The following is an 18,229-nucleotide window of genomic DNA, read 5'->3' as shown; positions in this document are numbered from 1 at the left end:
GGACTTAGCTGGGTCCTGTCCTAAGGCTGGACCACCAGGGGCCCAGCGGTGGTCTCTCGTGCCCTTTAAGGCAGGGGCAGCTTTAAATACAGTTTCATCCTTACCTACCCACCAGCAATACGGTTTCCTATTGCTGCTCTCCTGCCTACTCGCTCTGCAGCCCGAGGACCAAGCATCACGGGGCTGAGTTTTCTGTTGCCTGGCTGAGGAAGGCAGAGGCGGGTGGAGCCCCATGGCCCTCAGCCCCTTGCGCCCAGGTTGAAATGTGTGTGGAGCCGTGGCTTTGCCATCAGTTAAGGCACTGGGTGGGCAGCACATTGCCCCTTGGCAGGACCCAGACCTTGGGCTGTGTGGGCAGGATCCAGCTGGTGCCTTGCATGGCCCCCGATGGGTTGGAAGCCCCCCAGCACAGGGCCCTGCGCCCCACGCTGACCCCATGTCTCCCAGGTGAGCATGGCGCTGAGCTCCGAGGAGCTGCTGCGGCGCAAGAAGGCGCTGGCACGAGCCGCCCTCTCCGGCCGCAGCTTCTCATCCCCACACGGCGAGCTGGACGCCCACCGCCTGCGCCGCACCCTGGAGAAGGTGTCCCGGAAGCGGAACCGGTCCCTGGAGGGGCGGCTGGACGAGCTGGGGCCAGGGCTGCGGCTGCTGCAGGGGAGCCAAGCCGACTCCAGTGAGTGCTGCGGGCGGTGGGGGGCACCTGGCGGGCGTGGGTCCCTCACCCAGTACCCCGCCTCGCTCTCCGGCAGATCACCTGCTCTCGACGCCCCACCTGGACTGGGACATGCTGGTGGAGCCCCCCTACCTCTTCAGCACGCCCGAGGGCGAGCAGGCCACGGTGCTGCCCATGCACTGCCAGGTGGTGATCCACGCGCTCAGCGCCGGCAAGCCCGTCTCCTGGCAGGCGAGTGCCGCCCTGGAGTCTTTGCTGCATGCCAAGGAGGCTCCGGGCAAGGAGGAGCAGGCAGGGAAAGGCTGGGACAAGCTGCTGCACCGCCTCACTGCCCGCTCCGTCATCCGGGACCACGAGAACACGGCCCAGCGAGAAGCAGAGCTGGAGCACGGTGAGTCCTGCCCGGGGGCCCGCACCCCTCGCCCAGCCCGGCCCTTCCTGCACCTCCTCACCCCACATCTTATCCGCAGGCTTCGCCCGGCGGTTCCGCCTCAAGGCCATGCAGTCCTCCAAGGCCTGTGACGTGCCCTCCATCTACACCTGCCTGGTGCCCGTGGACCCCTCCACACAGGAGGCCCTGCCCACAGCCCTTGAGGTTCGCCGCACAGGTAGGACCCCAGGGGCCCGGCTTCAGCATCGCGGGGAGCCTGTGGAGCTGGGGAAAGACCAGGACTTGGCCTCCTGGGTCTGTGTCCATTACGAGTGCGGTGCACCTTGTTGGCTTTGCTGTCCTGGGAGTGCCCCCCTCTCCTCCTCCTCCCTTGTCTTTTGTATTCTGAGTTCTCTCTCCTGCTTATACTCTGCACCGTCCTTTCACAGCATCTGACAAAGGAACCGGGGTTCACCAAAGCTTGTGCTATACATATAGTCATATTTTGGTAGTCTGGTGCCGCTTAACCTTTTGGCCCTGCAGGCCAGGTGGCATGGAGCTGGTCTGTGGGCTAGTTGGGGCTTAGCATCTCCCCCTCCCTGCCTGTGTGCTGGGGTTAGGGCCCAGAGCCCCCACACTACCTCCACCCAGCCCAGTGCACGGGGTTTGGGCGCTCCTGGATGACGGAGCTGTGGGCCCGAGGTTAAGCACCCGAGTTAGTCCGTACATATCTGTCCTGCCTGTGGGCTGACTTCAGAGCAAGGTAGTTAATGACCTCTCATGGGTGCGCCTGTCAGAGGTCTTAAGAGGATGAGGCCAGGAAGCCAAGGAGAGGGGGCAGGAAAAGTGCAGCTGAAACCAGCCCTGGGGAAACACAGGCAGCTGGAAGCTGATGGGGGCTGGCTCCTTGCAGGGAGCTCACTTGGCCACCAGCGTGGGTCCCAGGCCGGGAGCCGGCGCCAGCGCAGTTACTCGATGGGCCTGGGCCGCAGGCATGACTCGGACGAGCTGGACGACGCTGCCATCTCTGGAGGTACCGACCCAGGCTGGTATTCAGGTCTGGCGCGTGGTGCCTGCGGAGGCCCCACCGCAGCCTCCCTCAAGGCAGCCTAAGCGCAGGGCCGGTGTCGGGAGCAGGGTGCACCCTGGCTCTGCCCGCAGCCCAAGGGCAAACTTGAGGACCAGCATGTTGGCCCTCCAGGGTGGTGTGGGCCCCTGCAGGGCTGTCTGTGGGGGCTAGGACTCTGGGGCAAGCTCCTACCTCTGGCAGTGGGACCCTCGAGAGCCACCGCAGGGGCTGAGCTCAGCACCCTCAGTAGCTGCCCAGGCCCTGCTTGGCCACCCCTTTGCTCCACTGCAGAGCGCGATGGGATCCCGGCGTCTCCGGTCAGCGTCTCCTCCGCCACCCAAGGCTGGGAGAAGCAAAGCTGCCCCAACGGTGAGTCCCACACAATGGCTGGGGGCTGTGGCCAGCAGGGCTCAGCCCCTGCAGGGCAGACACTATGGGGGCACCCAAGGGTGAGGGCAGACTGCCCTGCGCCTGGCAGGCTCTGTGGCTCCTGCTGGGCTCTCTGGTGGGAATGGGAAACCTCTACCTGCTATGCTTCCAGCCTGTAGGCACGAGGACAGCTCGGCCTGGGACGTGGCTGGGTCTCTGCAGCAAGGGGAGTGGGGGGGCCGCGGGAAAGCTGCCCTGTTTGCATGGGCACACCTGAGGGCATCCCCTGGCAGGGCATGGGAACACCAAGGTGGGGAAGAGGGTCCAGCCCCCCGACCCTATTGTGCATCCTGCAGGGCCCTTCCCCAGCCAGACAGCAGGGGGGCCTGGGCCAAGGAGCTGCTGTGGCACCGAAGGGGGACCACTCCGCCTGGGCCAGAAGCAGGCAAGCGGGGCTGTCCCCTAGTCTCCTCACCTACCATTGCAGGTCCCTCGGCCAGTCCCTCTGCCAACTCCGTAGGATCCCAGAAGTCTGCCGAAAGCTTTGTTGGTTCCAGGTGAGCTCCAGTGCCCAAGGCCTGATGCTGGCTGGGACCCCGTCCCCCTGCTCTGCCCAGCCACCTTCCTCTCTGGGAGGGAGCGGGTCCTGCCAGGGCTGCATCATGGGGAGGGAACCTGGGTAGGGTCTCATGAGCTGGGGGCAGCATGGCCATGCTGGACGCCTTGGCTAAGGGGCTTGGGTTGGTCCATTCAGGGCTGGGCTCCCCCTGGCTTTGGGGGTGATGGGGCATCCACTAGTGCCTGCAGGTGCTAACCAGCCTCCTCCCTGGCAGGTTCAGCCTCAGCCGGCGCAGGGGACACGGCTTGGCAGCGTGGCCACAGTGCCTGACCCCAGAGGGCGAGCCCCCCCGCGACCGTGCTGCCCACGACTACCTGCCGCTGGTGAGGACCCCCTGCTGCCCCAGCCCTTCTGCGCTGCTCCTGTCCAACAGCCCCTGAAGGAGCTGAACCCCCCCCCAGTGCCAGGCACACGCAAGCTGCATCCGCTGGGTGGTGTCAGTGAGCACCAGCTGGCACAGGCACCACAGAGGCCCGTAAGGGAGCAACTCTCCCAAGGCCTATGTGGCGCGTGCAGCTGCATGCTCATGGCCCCAATCCCAGGCTGCCCTGGTCACAAGGCCGCAGGGTGGCTGCCTCCATCAGTGGTGCCCAGGAGCAGGCCCCAGCCATGAGCAAAGCCCCCAGCTCAGCTGGCAGAGGGGCTGCCTCAGGGCCCCCCAGCCTTCCCAACCGTTCACCTGTCATCCCAGGTGCGGCTGCAGCAGGCTCCGGGCACCTTCCAGCTGACAGAGAGCTTCGCCGAGGCAGTGCAGATCCCCCTGGACCGCCTGCGCCGGGCCTCGCCCTATGCCTCACACCGCGCCAGCCTCAGCCCTGCCTCCTGTCCCTCTCCGGGGCTCCTGGGCACCAAGGGCAGCCTTGAGGGTGGTGCCAAGCCTGTAGGCAGCCAGCCCTCCCCTGAGGGAGAGGAGCCCAGCCAGGAGGTGCCAGAGCCAGGCTCGCCCCAGTCCCACAGCACCTGCTCCGAGGTACTGAGCATGGCCGTGTGGCCAGACAGTGGCCGTGGGTCTGAGACAGATGCCTACGACCATTCCCCAGCCCCCTCGGAGGCCGGCCTGAGCCTGCAGGAAGGCGCAGGGCCAGAAGCTGAGGAGGGTGACCTGGAGAGCGCCAGCTGGGCCACAGCTGTGGCGCTGGCCTGGCTGGAGCACCGCTGTGCTGGCTTTTTTGTGGAGTGGGAGCTGGCAGCAGCCAAAGCAGATGCATGGCTGCGGGCGCAGCAGCTCCCAGAGGGCGTGGACATGGGGTCCCTGAGGGGGGCGGCGCGCCACCTCTTCCTGCTGCTGCGCCACTGGGACGAGAACATCCAGCTCAACATGCTCTGCTACAGCCCCGGCAGTGTCTGAGCCCGAGCTGCACCCTCACCTGCCCAATAAAGAGGCTTGGCTCCCATCAGCTGTTCCCACCTGTCCTTGCACTGCTGGGGGGGAGGGGGTAGGGCACCCCCCTTCTGACTGTTACCCCAGGGGAGTCTGTGCCCAGCTGGGCAGCCCATGAGCAACAAGGGGGATAGGGGCATCAGGGCAATCCTGGTACACGTTCATGTGGGCTCTAGCTCTGCCTTGGGTTTGGCAGTGCATGGATGGTAGGGGGAAGAGACAGTAAAAGGGCCTTTTGCTCTATAGGAGCAGGGGTAAAGGGGGGCAGCCTGGGCTAGACCCTACGCACTGCCTGCCTACCCACCCTTGGGTAGGGCTGGGAGAGGCTGGCAGAGTGGAGGACCCCGTGCTCCTGCAGCTATGCTCCCTCCTTATGCTAGGAATAGACCCCAGGAGTTCTGGCTCCGAACCACAGCAGCTCTCACCCTAGAGTGCAGGCGAGCTCCTCCCTTACAGGAGTGTCAGGGAGGGGCTGGAAAGCCTGCAGCAGGGCTCTGCCACCTTTATTGGGGGAATCCCAGCTAAGAGCTGGTACCCTGGTGGGACCCCATCCCCTAGAGAAGCTGTGGGGGCAGTCCTGGCTCCGGTGGGGCCAGCCAAGTCAGCAGATAGTTGTCCAAGCCAGAGCACTGCTCCTGGAGGTGCAGAGCAGAGCAAAGCAGAGTAGCCAGCAGTTCCCATTGTCCAGTGCCCCCATCTCACTGTGTCTTTTTCGGGGAGGCCGCGACTCTCCTGGGGGGGCCGCAAGGTTCAGGTGAGGAGGTTGGGCCATACCAGAGCTGCAGCAGGATGACTCCGTGGCAGGCGTGCAGGGAGGCCGAGCTGTACACCGTGGATGGGTACGTGTTCCAGGAGAGCTCGATCAGGCCTAGGACCAGAACCCTGCAGGGGCAACAGGCCCGTCAGTGCCCCCAGCCCTGTCGCTCCTTACTCCGACCCACAGCCCCACCTACCCCAGCAGCGAGGCCAAAGTAAACAGAACCGAGCCACGTAGAGAGGCCCTAAGGATTCCCCCGTCCCCTTGAGTGTTGCAGAACAGGGCAGGGCGAGGTGGGCATGTACCGGAGCAGGTGCCCCAGTTTCTTGGCAGGGGAGCCCCACAGCAGGTAGGGCAGGGTGTGGAAGTACCAAACGTAGAACTGATAGTGCAAGGACCGGCTGCAGCACACGCCCACAAAGTTGGAGCTGAACAGCACAAAGATGATCTGTGCACAGCCGTCAAGGAAGCTACGAGCAGGAGCTGAGCTGAGTAGAGGCCTGTGAGTGCCTGTCTGCCCCCATGGCACCTTCCAGCCCAGCCAGGCCCTGTTCCCAGACGCTCTGTGGCCCCCAGGACCATCCACCTCCCATCCCCTGCCCCCAGCTCTGGATATCATTGGGTGTTAATGGCTGCAGTGATGTTTTCCTGTCGGCGGGATCCCTCAGCAGGGACAGGATGCTCTCCTCTGACCTGCAAGGAAATGCACCAGCACTGACGTCTGCCCCTTGTGGGGCTCCTTTCACCAATGCCGGAGTATCTAGGCAGCCTGGGCCCCTTTGTACCCAGCAGCAGGCTAGACTGGGGTCCCAGACCTGTTGGCTGGGGCCAAGCACCACCTTGGGGCTCAGCTGCTTCAGGCTCTCACCTGTGCCACCGGCGCAGTGCCAGCAGGGCCAGGGCGGTCAGGTGGGCCACGAGCAGCGCTGCATGAAAGGCGCGGTGCTGGAAAACTTCCTCGGGCAGGAAGCGCCAGTTCACCGTCCACTTGAAGACGAACTGGCGGCCCAGGTCAAAGGAGCGGCTCAGGTACCCACCTGGGTTCTCCAGTAGGAAAGGCAGCCCCAGCACCACCTATGAGACATGCCAGGCCCCCAGGTACTGCCATGGTCAGGATGGTGGTGTGGGGACAGCGGAAGCAGCTCTCTTCCCCACCCCTGTCCCTTTCTGTGGCTCCACAGCCTTGTGCCTGGGGGTTTGAGGGTACAGGATGAGCATACGTACTGAGGGCGACATGGGGGACTGGCTGAGGACTTCCCCTCTGCCATCCCTGCCTTACTGCTGCTGCCAGGCCCAGCCAAGTGCTGGCTCTGCCTGTCTGTCTGCAGCTGGGAGAAGCCAGTTGTTGAAGCAACAAGCAGCTGACCCAGGCTGGGGGATCTGCTGGGCTGGCCCCAGCTGGAAAGGGGCAGATTTGGTGCTGGGGTGGGCAGCCTGGGCCCTCTCCCCTGCCATTCAGCCCTTCAGGGGCGACTAGAAGTGTTCACGCTGCCAGGAGTCATGCAGCTCTGGCAGCACCGTACCTGGAGCACTGCGCAGATGGCCAGCTTGGGGATGGCGCCCACGAGGCCGAAGCGCCGCAGGAGCAGGAAGAGGAGGCCCGGGGCAAAGAGCAGCACGTTCATCTTCACTGACACAGCCAGGCTGGGGGCAAGGGCACAGTCAGTACCTGCCTTCGCAGGCTGACCCTGCACCTGGGTGAACAGCCCAGCAGAAGGAGAGAAAGGGAGCTGGACATGGGGATGGGGGCCCAAAGCCCTGCCCCGTGCTGGGCTGGGCGCGCTCTGCAGGGGATGCCCACGGCCGGGCCGAGGAAGAGAGGCCCCGGGACTGACCTGAAGAAGAAGCAGCCCCAGGACCAGCGCTCGTCCAGGAAGAGGTTGACCGCCACGAAGAGGATGGCCATGGCGACGGGGTCATTGAAGAGCCGCAGCAAGAAGATGGAGTGGACGCGGTAGGAGGCGCAGCACATGAAGAAGAACACGTAGGGGGGCACCTGGGCCAGGGCCCGCGCGCCGTCGGCAGCCTGCCCGGGAGGAGGGGAGCGCCCCGCCCCGCCCCGCGGCCCCCGTGGCCCTGCTCACCTTCCGCGTGCGGCCGTAGATGCGGAAGACGAGCACCAGCGTGGCCAGGTAGAGGCCGGCGAAGAGGTGCTGCGCCAGGCGGATGTCGGCGCCGCGCCCCGTCACGTAGTACAGCCCCAGGAAGATGTAGACGAAGCCGGCGGGGTAGCTGTGGGGACAGACAGGCTGCCAGGGGGCTGCCCCGGCCCCGCGGCCCCATCCCCGCCCCGCGGCCCCTACTCACACCAGGGGCCCCGTGTCGCCCTTGAGCTGCGTGTAGTCCAGGGTCCCGTTGGCGACGCCCTCCACCTCCGCCATGTAGGCTTTCCAGTCGATCTCCGTGTCTGCGGGCGGGCGGCGCGGGCGTGAGCGGCGACAAGGGCACCCTCGCCCCGCCCGGCAGGCAGGGCCCGTGCCCCAGGGGAGGGGGCGCCGCACCCCCCGCCCCGGGCCCGCACTCACAGGCCGCCCTGCGCACCACCCACACGCAGACGCCCGCCTCGGCCAGGCAGAGCCAAGCGGCCACGAGCGGCGTATAGCGCGGCTCCAGCAGCAGCCGCCGCCGCTCCCGCCAGGCGCGCCGCAACCCCGGGCCCGGCACCAGCCCCGGCCCCAGCCCCAGCGCCGCCGCCGCCGCCGCCGGCGCCATCTTCGCCCGGGCTCCCGCGCCCCGCGGGCCGGCGGGAAACGCGGCCGCGCGCGGAGGGTTCCGCCCCTCGCGGCGGGGGCAGCGGCGGCCGGGCCGGGAGTGGGCCGCGGGGCTCGCCCGGCTGCGGCGCGGGGGGCGCCCGGGTCGATGCCGGCTCCTGGGAGGCCGCGGGACTCGCGCGGGAGGGAGGGTTTCCGGCCGGACGCTTTAGGGCGCTGCACCGCGCCCGGCCCGGAAGCGCCCGCCGGAAGCTCCACGTGTGGGCCCGGAAGCACGTGGCGGCGGCGGCGGCGGCGGCGGCCCCGCCCGCATGGAGCCGCGCCGCTACCGGGCGCGCGGGTTCTGGGACGCGCGGTACCGGGCGGGCGCGGCCCCGGCCGAGTGGCTCGGCGGCCTCGGCCGCTTCCGCCGGCAGCTGGAGCCGGAGCTGCGCCCCGGGGACCGCGTCCTCGTGCTGGGTGAGCGCGGCCCGCGTTCACTCTGGAGCCGAACGACGGCGGGGGCAGGCGGGGCCGCGCTCCGTCCTGCTGCCGCCGGGGGGCAGCCCTCGCCCGGGGCCGGGGCCGGGACCTGCGTCGGTACCGCCAGCCCGGGGCTGCCCACGGCCCCTTTGGCTGCCTGTGCCGCGGGGGCCGCCGTCCAGAGCTGCCTGCTGCAGCCGTGCCCTCCCCGAGGCAGGCTCCTCCCGGGGCAAGGAGGGAGCTCGGGGCACCCGGGAAGGAGCCAGGACTGCTCCTTGCGATGCCCGGCCGGCTCTTCCAGGCGCGGGAGGGCTGCGCTCGGGGCACGGTGCTGGCCGGCGCTGCCCTGCCCCCCTAGGCCACGAGCCGGGACCTGAGCCGGTCTGCGCGGCCCAGCTGGCTGGGTGCTGCCTTGTGCCAGTCACAGCTGCCGCACCCCCGGGTCCCGGGCCTCGCGGGGTGGGGGTGCAAGGCGGTGCTCCCACCTGGCGCAGGGCCAGGACCGCTGAGCTGCGGCGCCGGCCCCGGTTCCCTAATCCCCGGGGCGGGAGGCTGGCAGGTGCGGCTCAGAGCGGCCTAATCCCTGATCCCCTTAGGGCTCAGTCTCTGCGATCTGTGATTAATGGCCAGCAAATCCTACCTCGGCGCCAGCGACCTGGGGGGAGCCGTGTTCCCCGGGTCAGGGCTATCACCTGCTGCTGCCGGCGGGGGCCACTTCTGGGGCCCCCTGTGTGAGCCTTTCTCCTGCCCTCGGTGCCCTTGTTCCAGGGTGGAGGCGGCTCAGCTGGGAGCCCCCTACCCTGCACTGTGGGCTGACTGAGGGGCTAATGCTCCACCCCCCCAGCTCTGCCTCTCTGCAAAGGCCTGGCCACCCCTCCCCCCGTGCGGGAAGTCCTGCCAGATGGTGCCGTGCTGCAGTCATCTGCTCACTTGCCAGTGCCCCGCTTCCCTGCCGCAGCCCTCCCAGGCCTGCTCCCCACGCGCTCCAGGCAGGGCCACGGGCATGGACACCTCCCTGCTCCCCCCTGCTTGTGTGGGGGCCCTTGGAGCTGCTGTGCTGGGGGAGGCCCAGGGAGCCCTGGGCTGGTTGGGAATCAGGGGGCGTGGGGCTGTCCCTGGAGCTGCCCTTTCTCCTGTACCTTGGCGTGGCATCAGGGTCCTGTCTCCCTGCTGCCTGCAGTGCGTGCGTCCTGTGTTGGACTCGCCTCCTGCCGGGCCTGGGCAGAGCAGCCTCTGCCACTCCCTCTCCCCTGGGCATCGTCCAGCGCTGGTTCATGGGGAAGCCCCTGGGGAGGGCAGGCGGCTGCCCGTAGGCCAGGAGCCACAGCAGGGCAGGCACAGCCCTGGGTCTCTGCCCACACATGTGTGTGCCTATGTTCATGTCCCTGGGTCTCCCTTGGTGCTCCATCTGTGCCCCCATCCCTGTGCTCCATTGCCCTTGCCCAAGGGGGGGGCGGTGCATGTGCCCACATACACGACACCAGGATGGAGCATGAAGGCAGGCGAGGTAATTAAAACTGACTATTCAAACTGCTCATTATGAGCCACTTTGTCACTAATTAAGTTAATTCGAACCTGCTGACTGCTTGTAGCGGCCCTCCCTCCCCTGAGCGCCTGGCGGCCCAGAGCTGCTGAATGGGGCTGGGGAAGCCCTGGTGTTCCACAGTATGGCCGGATCCTGGGTGAGGTGGGGGCAGTGCTGGTCTGGGAATGACCCCAGGGCCCTCCCCGACTGCTTCCTTCCCTGCTCTGGCCTCTCCCCAGCTTGTAGGGGGGTGGGCATCCAGCATGCCCCTCTCGCCGCAGGCCCTCCGCCATGCCCGCATGAGGGAGTGCACTGATGTCCTGTCAAAATAGAGGTCACTACAGCTCCCTCCTGTCTCTCCGCCACTTGTTGGGCTTCGTGCCAGGGCCCTGTTGGAGGGATCTCTCTCGTCTCCTTGAGCGGGGGGAGGGGGTGAGGGCAGGTCCCTGTGCCTGGCACCTGCCATGAATGGGACTGGGGGGAGGTGGCTTTGCTTGCTGGGGCTATAAGAGGAGCCTTCCTCTTGGATGTCTGCTCTGTTCTTGCATCAGATATATGATGTCCTGCTCCTTAGCAGGCCCCTGGGGTGGGGCAGAGGGGGTGATAGATTGCATGGTGCTGGGGGGGTGTGTGCAAATATGTGCCTGAGGCTAGAGCTCCAGGTTTGCTGTCCCTATGCCCTGGGGAGGGTGCAGTAGCTAAATCTGCTGCTGCAGTGCCCGGGACTGTAATCCATGATGCTGCATTGAGTTGTCCTCTGTAGGCTTCAGAGTTAATGGCTGGCTGGAGCAGCTGGTCCCCCTAGGGCTCCGTGCCTGCAGGCATCCTGTGCGTGCTGGGGTGGACCAGCTAGAGCACCCCGTGCTCCTGGCTGCTGGGCACTGCCCCTGTCTTGCACTCACTTGGGTTTATGGAACCGCGCCATGGTCCAGGGTAGGGTTGACCCTGGCTGTCCCATGCCCCTGCAGGTTGTGGCAGCAGCACGCTGAGCTATGATCTCTTCCAGCTGGGCTACGTGGACATCACCAGCATCGACTACTCGGCCGTGTGCATTGAAGCCATGCGTGCCTGCTATGCCCACTGCCCCGGCCTGCGCTGGATTGTGATGGATGCCCGTGATCTGCGCTTCCCCGATGGCAGCTTTGATGTAGTGCTGGAGAAGGGCGTGCTGGATGCCATGGTGGCTGGCGAGGCCGACCCCTGGCATGTGTCGCCCCAGGCCACAGCGCTGCTGGACCGAGTGCTGAGTGAGGTGAGTGGGTCAGGGCTCCATGCTGACCCACGGTTGCCCCAGGGCAGTGCTGGTGTCTCACCAGGGGTGAGGGCACCACAAGGACTAGATGCCAACCTCTGGGGACCTTGGTGCAGCTCCCTGGGCTGGGCTGCGGTGGTAGTTGGTGCCCTGATAGAAACAGGTCGTGCATATCTTGGCTGGAGGAGGCCTGGGTGCGGTCAGGCTAAGTTATAATAGGCTGGGTGGGTGTCTGTGGCAGCTCCTCCAGACATGGCCCTGGCAAGCTGGGCTCACTCCAGCCCCTTGGAAGCCATTGCCAGTCAGCAGTGGGTGGCCCAGCCAGCCTGCCTTGGGCCTGTGGCTCAGTATCCCTGAGGGCCCTCTCCTGGCTTCCTGTCTTGGCCTCCCCTTGCAGGGTCTGGTAATAGGGGCTGCATCTCTTCCAGCCTCTGCAGTGTCCCCTGTGCCCCTAAGGGGGTGGGGGAGACCCCAGTTGCTTACGTCCCACTGGGTTCCTGGGGGGGTCCTCCAGTTGAACAGCAAGGTCTGGGATCAAATGCAACACCCGCAGCCCGCGAGAGCCCTCACGTCTGAGGCTGGGCCTCATCCTGGGAAGGGGAGTCGGTGTCATCTCCCCTTTCACCCTGAGCTGCAGCCGGGGCGTCCCAGCCGTGTTATGCCAGTCCAGGGAGGCAAATGACAGGTGTGGGGGGGAGGTTGTGGGTGGCAATGGGAGGGGGTCACAGCTGGGTGTGGGGAGCATGGCAGGGGGCAGTGGGCTGAAGGCCATGAGCACATCCATGTGTCAGGGAGCAATGCTGGGGCTGCAGGTTGGCAGCGAGGGGCCCTGGCAGTGCTGCCCCCCCCATGCCCATAGGGTCCGGCTCCCCAATGCTGCATTTTCTGCAGGGGAAGGTGTGAAATTCCTGGTCCCTGTCATCGCCCGTCCCTGCAGCCTGACTCATTGGGGTTGCCATGGTGACAGGTCTGCAGCATCTCACGCCTGCCTGCTGGGGCGGGGGGCACTGGGGAAGCCTGGGGTGGAGGTGGGGGCAGAGGTGGCTGCATGCCTGGGGATCAGCCCTTGCCTCAAGGCTGGGGCGGAGCTGGGGGGCCACTGGGGCTGTGCATGGCCAGGATCCTTCCCCGGGCAGCTGGGGGACCTGAGCGGGGTGCGGGCCCAGGCTGGGCCCCTGCCCTGGCTGCAGTGACCTCGGCTGGGCACTGCTGCCTGCTGGTGCCCACCCCCTTGCTGGTTCTCCGTGGGGCAGGGGTGCTGGAGCAGTGCCCAGCCCTGCCGTCTGTCTCGCCCAGGGGCTCACGTGTTGTTGTCCTGTCTCATGGGGTGTTGGGCCCAGTTTCATGGCCTTGGGGGGGGGATGGCCCCGGCCTCGGCCCTTGGGCAGGGCCCCAGCGCCTGGGTTGGACTGGGCGGCAGTGGGGGCCGTGCCCCATGGGGTGAGCGGCTGCGCCCTGCCCCCAGGCAGCACTGGAAGCCAGCCCCCCCCCCCCCGCTCTCATTAGCTGGGGTCCCCGTTGTTGAGGGAGATCTGCCTGGCTCATGCTCCCCGGTTGCCATGGCAACCCTCGTCAGTATTGACTAGGCAGTGACATTACCATGGGGACGGGTAATGCCTCCAGGCCCTTATTAATTGGCGTGAGGGGGGAGATGCGACCACAGCAGCCGGCGCTGGAGTGAGATCAGGTGGGGTGGGGGCTGGGCCGCCATGTGCTGGATGCTCCCCGGCTGGCGGCAGGACCCCCCCCGGTTTCCCTCCGCCCTGCCCTGCTCTGAGCTGGGCTCTTCGTGGGCGCAGTCCATCCCTGGTGGGGTCCTCTCACCCCAGTCTCATCCGGCTGGGCTCTGCTACTGCCCTCCTCCCTGCCCCAGACCGGGCATCCTTGCACCGGGGGTGACACCCGGGTCCCATGGCCCTGCAGCTGAGAGCTTGGCCGTGTCGCCTGGGACCCTCCACACCTTCGCCTTGTCAGGGTGGTCTCCGCTTCCCTTCTGCATCCAGAGCCGGGGGCTCGGTGCTGGCTGGTCCCCGTGGATCGGAGGCACTCTGCTCAGCCTGCTGCCCCCGGTGCCAGCTCCGGGGCTCAGTCCCGTGGGGAGCCGGGCAGCGGGCTGGCAGCTGGGGGAAGGCTGGGCGTGGGCGGCAGGTCCCGGCGCCCTGGTGCCCCAGGAGCGAGATCGTAGGTGGGTGAGGGGACAAAGCCGCGCGTGCTGCAGGGATGGGTAGCAGCAATGGTGCCAGGGAGCCCGGCAGGGGGTCAGTCATTTCCTTCTGGAGAAGACCACGAAGGCTCAGCAGTAGCCCAGCAGCGAACTGGTGATGCAAAAGTAAATTGACTATATGAAAGAGGAGGCCCAGCCCCCACCCGGGCTTTACAGCCTTGCTGCCGTCTTTTGGTCTGATGCAGCTGGGGGCAGCGTGAAAGGCTGGGAGGGCAGAGGGATCCCTGTTCCCTTAGCTGGGCTGGGCTGGGGCCCCTGGCCGGGGTGGGGGGGAGCAGCAGGGCGGGAGGGCTGGAGATGCACGCTTGCTGCTTGGTTCCTGCTGGCACCGTGCTGGCGGGGCTGTGCGCGTGCTAGGACAGGCCAGGGCGGTTCTTGTGCCCCTGTTGCCCGACAAAGTTAGCTTGCAGGCACTGCCTGGGGACTGGGTGGAGAGTGAAGGGGCTCTGTCTGGTCTGATTCTCTCCTTGCCAGGGCTGGACTTGGGCTCGCGCTGGGGTCTGCCCTACATTTGTTTCCCATTGCGTCGTGTTGCTGCCCCAGGGCCCCCTTACCAAGCCCGCGCTGGCTGAGGTGCTGTCTGACTCTGTCTCTTGGCCCAGCTGGAGGGATTTAGCTGCTAATCTTCAGCTCAATCCCTGCAGCCCCCAGCGTCTCCCAGCTCCCTGGCCTTCAAACCCGGCGTTGCAGCATCTAGACTGCACCCCCCAGCTCTGCTCCAGGGCTGGAGCCTTGTGCAGGACAGGGACCTCCCTGGGCGAGGAAGCCCAGGCAGGGTCTGTCCAGCCCAGCACCGGTCCCTCCTGGCCCTGGGAGGTGAGGGGGAGGCCTTGGCAAGCGCAGCCATAGCCTGTTGCAAACCCTGCCCCATCACTGTTCCTCCCCATGGTCTCTCTTGCCCACTCCTGCCCCGTGCTCCTCCAACTTCTCCCTCCTGGCATCTCCCCCCAGTGGGACCTTCCCCATGTCTTTGCAGGGCCCCCACTCCCCAGCTGATGTTCAGGGGGCCAGGAGTCCCATCCCCCTGCCTTGCTGCCTGTGTCTGCCCCCAGGACAGTTGCGTGGAGCCCTGGGATTGCTGGGGTCATTCTCCTTTCTGTGCTGTAAGGTCAGGTCCAGGCTTGGCTCCTTCCAGCTCCGCGGTCTGGTGGACGGGGGGCTCGGTCTGGCTACGGCACTGCTGCTCTGGGGAGGCACGTCCTGGGGGAGCTGAGGCCAAGACGACTTTGAATCAGAGGAGCCGGGAGCCAGGGGAGGTCTCTTTTCCTCCTGGCTTCTGGAGGAGCTTGTTCCTAAGCTGGGCACTGCCGCCACCACCCTAAGTCCACAGGGCTCTGCCCCATCTCGGCTTGGGAGCCCACCTCAGTGCCAAACCTCCCTGCCAGCACCTGGCTGCCTACTTCGTGGGTGTGAACAGCTGCCTCAGCCCTTCTTGAGAGGAACTGGGGGTAGCGGTGAGCACAGAGCTGGGCATGTGCGCACCAGCACCAACTCACACCCAGTGCTCACTGGGGCACGTGCCGCTCTCCTGGGCACGGGGTCTTTTGTGCTCTCGCAGCCCTCACCAGCCTGTTTCTGTTCCTGTCCCTGGCCTGGCAGCTGGGCTCTGGGTCAGGGTCTGTGCAGGCCCCAGGCATCAGCTGTCTGGGGCTGGCAGGAGGGGAGGGGAGCCGGGGGAGAAGGGCTGTGGGGCCTGGCCCAGCCCAGCCCCGTGGCGCTCGGCTCATCTCTGCCCGTTGTGCTCAGCCCATGGCTCCTAGGCACTAGCCCCACGGCTGCTTCCCCAGCGGATTGTGGAGAGCTCTGCTCAGGGGCGATGGAGGCCTGGTTGGGGTCCCGGGGGATCCCTGCAGCAGTAGGTGTCCCCCCGGGTGTCCTCTCCCCGCTCTGCCACATGGGTTGTGGCTGCTCCCGGCCTTCCTGCTGCCTGAGCCCAGTGCAGCTCTCTTGTGGGGTGGAGGGGGGGGCAGGGGACTAGTGCCAATACAGACCCTGCTTCCCCTCTCCCCTCCCCTCCTTCCTGGGGCTCTTGTGTGACCCCCTCCCCTGCCTTGCGGGCAACTCTGGGCCTTGATGAAATGGCCCCTTGGCTTCCCAGGGGCCTGGTGCCCGTGCCCAGGCCCAGTCCCGCCCCGTGCTCTTTTCTCGCTGTGGCTGGGGGAAGTGCCACCCCCCAGCCTTGACACCTCAGGCTGGGGTTCTGCCCCTCTTCCAGGGATCCCAGCACCAGCCCTGGTTCCTGGATGGGGGGCTGGGGCTCCCCTGGATAGCCCTGCCCAGGGACTGAGGGCATTTGTTTTCCTCCCATCTCCATCCCAGGCCTTTGGCTCCTGGACTCTTAGCACTTGTCCTCTCCCTGCTGGGGTGTTGTGTGGGAGGGGTGCAGGCAGGGAGCTGAGGAAAGGGACTGCAAAACCTCCTCCCGTGTGGCGAGGGGCAGAGACATGGGCTTGGGGCTCCTGAGACCAGCCCAAGGCGACGCGGACCCAGGCAGAGCTCGGGCGCCCCTTCCTGCCGGGGCTTCCAGGCCTCTGCAAGGGAAGAGGTCCCGGCTGCTGCAGGGTGCTCCTGGGCTGTGGGCAAGGGGCAGGGTGAGCCTGGCACTTTCCAGCCTGGTGGGCTTCCACCCAGGGAGCCCCCAGATGCCCCCGCTGGGAGCACGGGTGCGGCACTGGCACCTCCTCTCTGCTCCGGTCCCACCACTGGGGCCCCCATATCCTCCCTTCCCTTCCGTATCAGATAGGGAGGGGGCGGCCTGGCCATGCATGGGCGGGGGGGTGGCTGTGTGATCATGGGGGCGCTGCTGGAGCTCTGCTGTCTCTGCCGCCCCCGCCTGCTGCAGAGCCCCCTGCTCCCCCCCCCCCGCAGCTCTGCAGCTGCTTCTGCCAGGCCGTGAGTCATGAGCACCGAAGGACATCCAGCCCCCCTGCTCCCCCCGCCTGCCACGGGCCCGGGCAGCGAGTGCGGGGGAGTCCCCAGCCGGCAGCGCGGTGCGGGGGGCTCTGCCTGCTCCGCTCTGCTCCGCCCTGTGCCCCTTAGCATGCCGAGCACGCTGGTGCTGCCCGCCGCTGCCTCTGACATTGGGCAAAGCCAGGCAGGAAAATTGATGTTCTTTTCCATCCTATTAGTGGGAGCTTAGTCCCAGCCAGGGGAGGATGATTAAAAGGGTCGAGTCCTCCCTGCCTCAAGCAGCCTGGGCCCAGGCTGGAGGGAGCTGGCACTGGGGCTGGGAGCGGGGGAGAAGCCAGGGGAATGGGCCCCTCCTTCCCCCCGAGGTGTTTCTGGCTTGTGTGTAGGAGTCGTGGGGCGATGCCTGCGGTGCCCATGGGATTGGGCTCCAGGGGCTGCAGCCTTGGTGTGACTCGATGGAGCAAGTGGCTGTACTCCCAGCCCTGGTCTCCTGGCAGCCTGTAGAGCTGGGGCTGAGGGAGACTGGCTGCAAGCAGGGGAGCTGGGGGAAGGTGGGAAGCAGCCCAATAGGTCACCAGGCTGGGAAGCCTCGGAGCAGGGGTGGGCACGGCCCGGGGGCTCTGCCGGGCAGTCATGGTCTTGCTTCCCCTTGCAGGTGAGCCGGGTGCTGCGGCCCGGTGGGCGCTTCGTGTCCATCAGCTTTGCGCAGCCGCACTTCCGGAAGCCGCACTACGCGCAGCCGGCCTACGGCTGGTCCCTGCGCCATGAGACCTACGGCACCGCCTTCCACTACTTCCTCTACACCATGGTCAAGGGCCAGGCCCTGGCGCCCGCTGACCTGGCACTGGGCCGCAGCCTCCACGAGCCTCCCTGCCCCACCAGGCCGCCTCAGCCGCCCCCCAGCCCCGTGGCTGACACCGAGGACTTCCTCTATGCCATCGAGCTGTGAGGCGAGGGGCTGTGCCCACAGGACTGACTGCAGCTGTCGGACCACGTGCCAAGGGCCAGAGCCCAGCCCCACCTCTGTGCCTTGCCTGTCGCTGGATCCCAGTGCCCACTGGGACCCTGGTTTGGGGTTGGACTTTGCAGCCAGCTCAATAAAGCAGGTTTCTTTTCTGATGTCCCCCAGCTCGACCCTGTGTCCTGCTGTGGATGGATGTGGGGTGGGGGGGGGGGTCTTTGCTGCTGGGGCTTTCTCCCATTTCTGAAAGGTCCCTGTGTCCCCTTGCCCACCCCACCCTGGGCTCCCATGGAGGTCTGGCCTGGTGGGCTGCTCTGGGGCCCGGGGCACAGCTTGCTCTGGGGTAAGGTGGCTGCAGCCTGGCTGTGCCTGCCGGGCCCAGGCTGAGCTCCGCCCGTGTGTGCTAGGGGGTCAGGCGAGATCTGGTGCGTAGCCGGGAGCTGTGCTTGGATTCAGCCAGTCCACGTGGCGTCAGGGCGTGCACAGGTGAAGGCTGCTCTGGCTGGAGCCCTGGGTGGGGGGCAGAGAGGTAGGTAGCAGGGCACGCCCATGATCCCTCTCTCCTGGGGCTGGTAGGGGGCCTTTGCAGGCCGAAGGGTGCCCAGAGCCTGGGCTGGGGTGGGCAGCCCCATTTTGTGAGGCACCTACAGTTGCCCCGAGTGCCCAGCTCGACTGGGGGGGGTGGCACCAGACCCTGCAGCTTCTGGCCCTGTCCTTGCTGCCAAGAGCATTGCCCAGCATGCAGGCTCTGTGGGGCACCAGTGGGCACCAGCTCTGCCCGGGGCTGTGTGCCCCAGTGAGCTCCCAGCCCAGTGCCTTGGTTCGTCTGTGCCTGCTGCCACCCTAGGCTGAGCCCTGCTGGAGTCTCGCCAGGCCCCTGCACTAGGTGGCTGGTAATGGAGCTGCCAGAGCATCCCTGAATCATTCATCCCCTCCATCGGTCCTG

The 18,229-nt window shown here is 66.7% G+C and overlaps 3 protein-coding genes across 4 annotated transcripts in view; 2 read left to right on the top strand and 1 right to left on the bottom strand.

The window, feature by feature from the left end:
- VWA5B2 (von Willebrand factor A domain containing 5B2) overlaps window positions 1-4,738 on the top strand; it is a 31,522-nt gene extending 26,784 nt beyond the window's left edge. Inside the window, exons 15-22 of the mRNA XM_090050568.1 lie at window positions 448-673; window positions 750-1,064; window positions 1,144-1,281; window positions 1,957-2,076; window positions 2,404-2,481; window positions 2,969-3,038; window positions 3,315-3,423; window positions 3,792-4,738. Of these exons, the coding sequence (XP_089906694.1) occupies window positions 448-673; window positions 750-1,064; window positions 1,144-1,281; window positions 1,957-2,076; window positions 2,404-2,481; window positions 2,969-3,038; window positions 3,315-3,423; window positions 3,792-4,448 (1,713 nt within the window). The 3' untranslated portion in view covers window positions 4,449-4,738. The remainder of the gene's footprint in view (window positions 1-447; window positions 674-749; window positions 1,065-1,143; window positions 1,282-1,956; window positions 2,077-2,403; window positions 2,482-2,968; window positions 3,039-3,314; window positions 3,424-3,791) is intronic.
- A 228-nt stretch (window positions 4,739-4,966) lies between these two features.
- Window positions 4,967-10,084, bottom strand: ALG3 (ALG3 alpha-1,3- mannosyltransferase). Of its 2 annotated transcripts, none has more exons than XM_090050574.1 (9): window positions 9,052-10,084; window positions 7,546-7,645; window positions 7,323-7,470; window positions 7,074-7,234; window positions 6,762-6,882; window positions 6,107-6,312; window positions 5,855-5,931; window positions 5,544-5,688; window positions 4,967-5,363 (listed from the first exon to the last, which is right to left on the bottom strand). In XM_090050574.1, the coding sequence occupies exons 2-9, from the start codon at window positions 7,617-7,619 to the stop codon at window positions 5,180-5,182; spliced, it is 1,116 nt and encodes a 371-aa protein (XP_089906700.1). In that variant the 5' UTR covers window positions 7,620-7,645; window positions 9,052-10,084; the 3' UTR covers window positions 4,967-5,179. The 2 variants fall into 2 exon arrangements, with proteins under 2 accessions (XP_089906700.1, XP_089906699.1); XM_090050573.1 differs by lacking the exon at window positions 9,052-10,084 and adding an exon at window positions 7,764-8,050.
- Window positions 8,204-17,445, top strand: EEF1AKMT4 (EEF1A lysine methyltransferase 4). The gene is made up of 3 exons (XM_090050578.1): window positions 8,204-8,408; window positions 10,905-11,188; window positions 16,978-17,445. The coding sequence occupies exons 1-3, from the start codon at window positions 8,261-8,263 to the stop codon at window positions 17,269-17,271; spliced, it is 726 nt and encodes a 241-aa protein (XP_089906704.1). The 5' UTR covers window positions 8,204-8,260; the 3' UTR covers window positions 17,272-17,445.
- The last annotated feature ends 784 nt before the right edge of the window (window positions 17,446-18,229 follow it).

Source organism: Crocodylus siamensis, chromosome 6, assembly GCF_052110815.1.
Source record: "Crocodylus siamensis isolate JL-2025a chromosome 6, ASM5211081v1, whole genome shotgun sequence".
Lineage (NCBI taxonomy): Eukaryota > Metazoa > Chordata > Crocodylia > Crocodylidae > Crocodylus > Crocodylus siamensis.
This window is presented reverse-complemented; position numbering and strand designations above follow the sequence as displayed.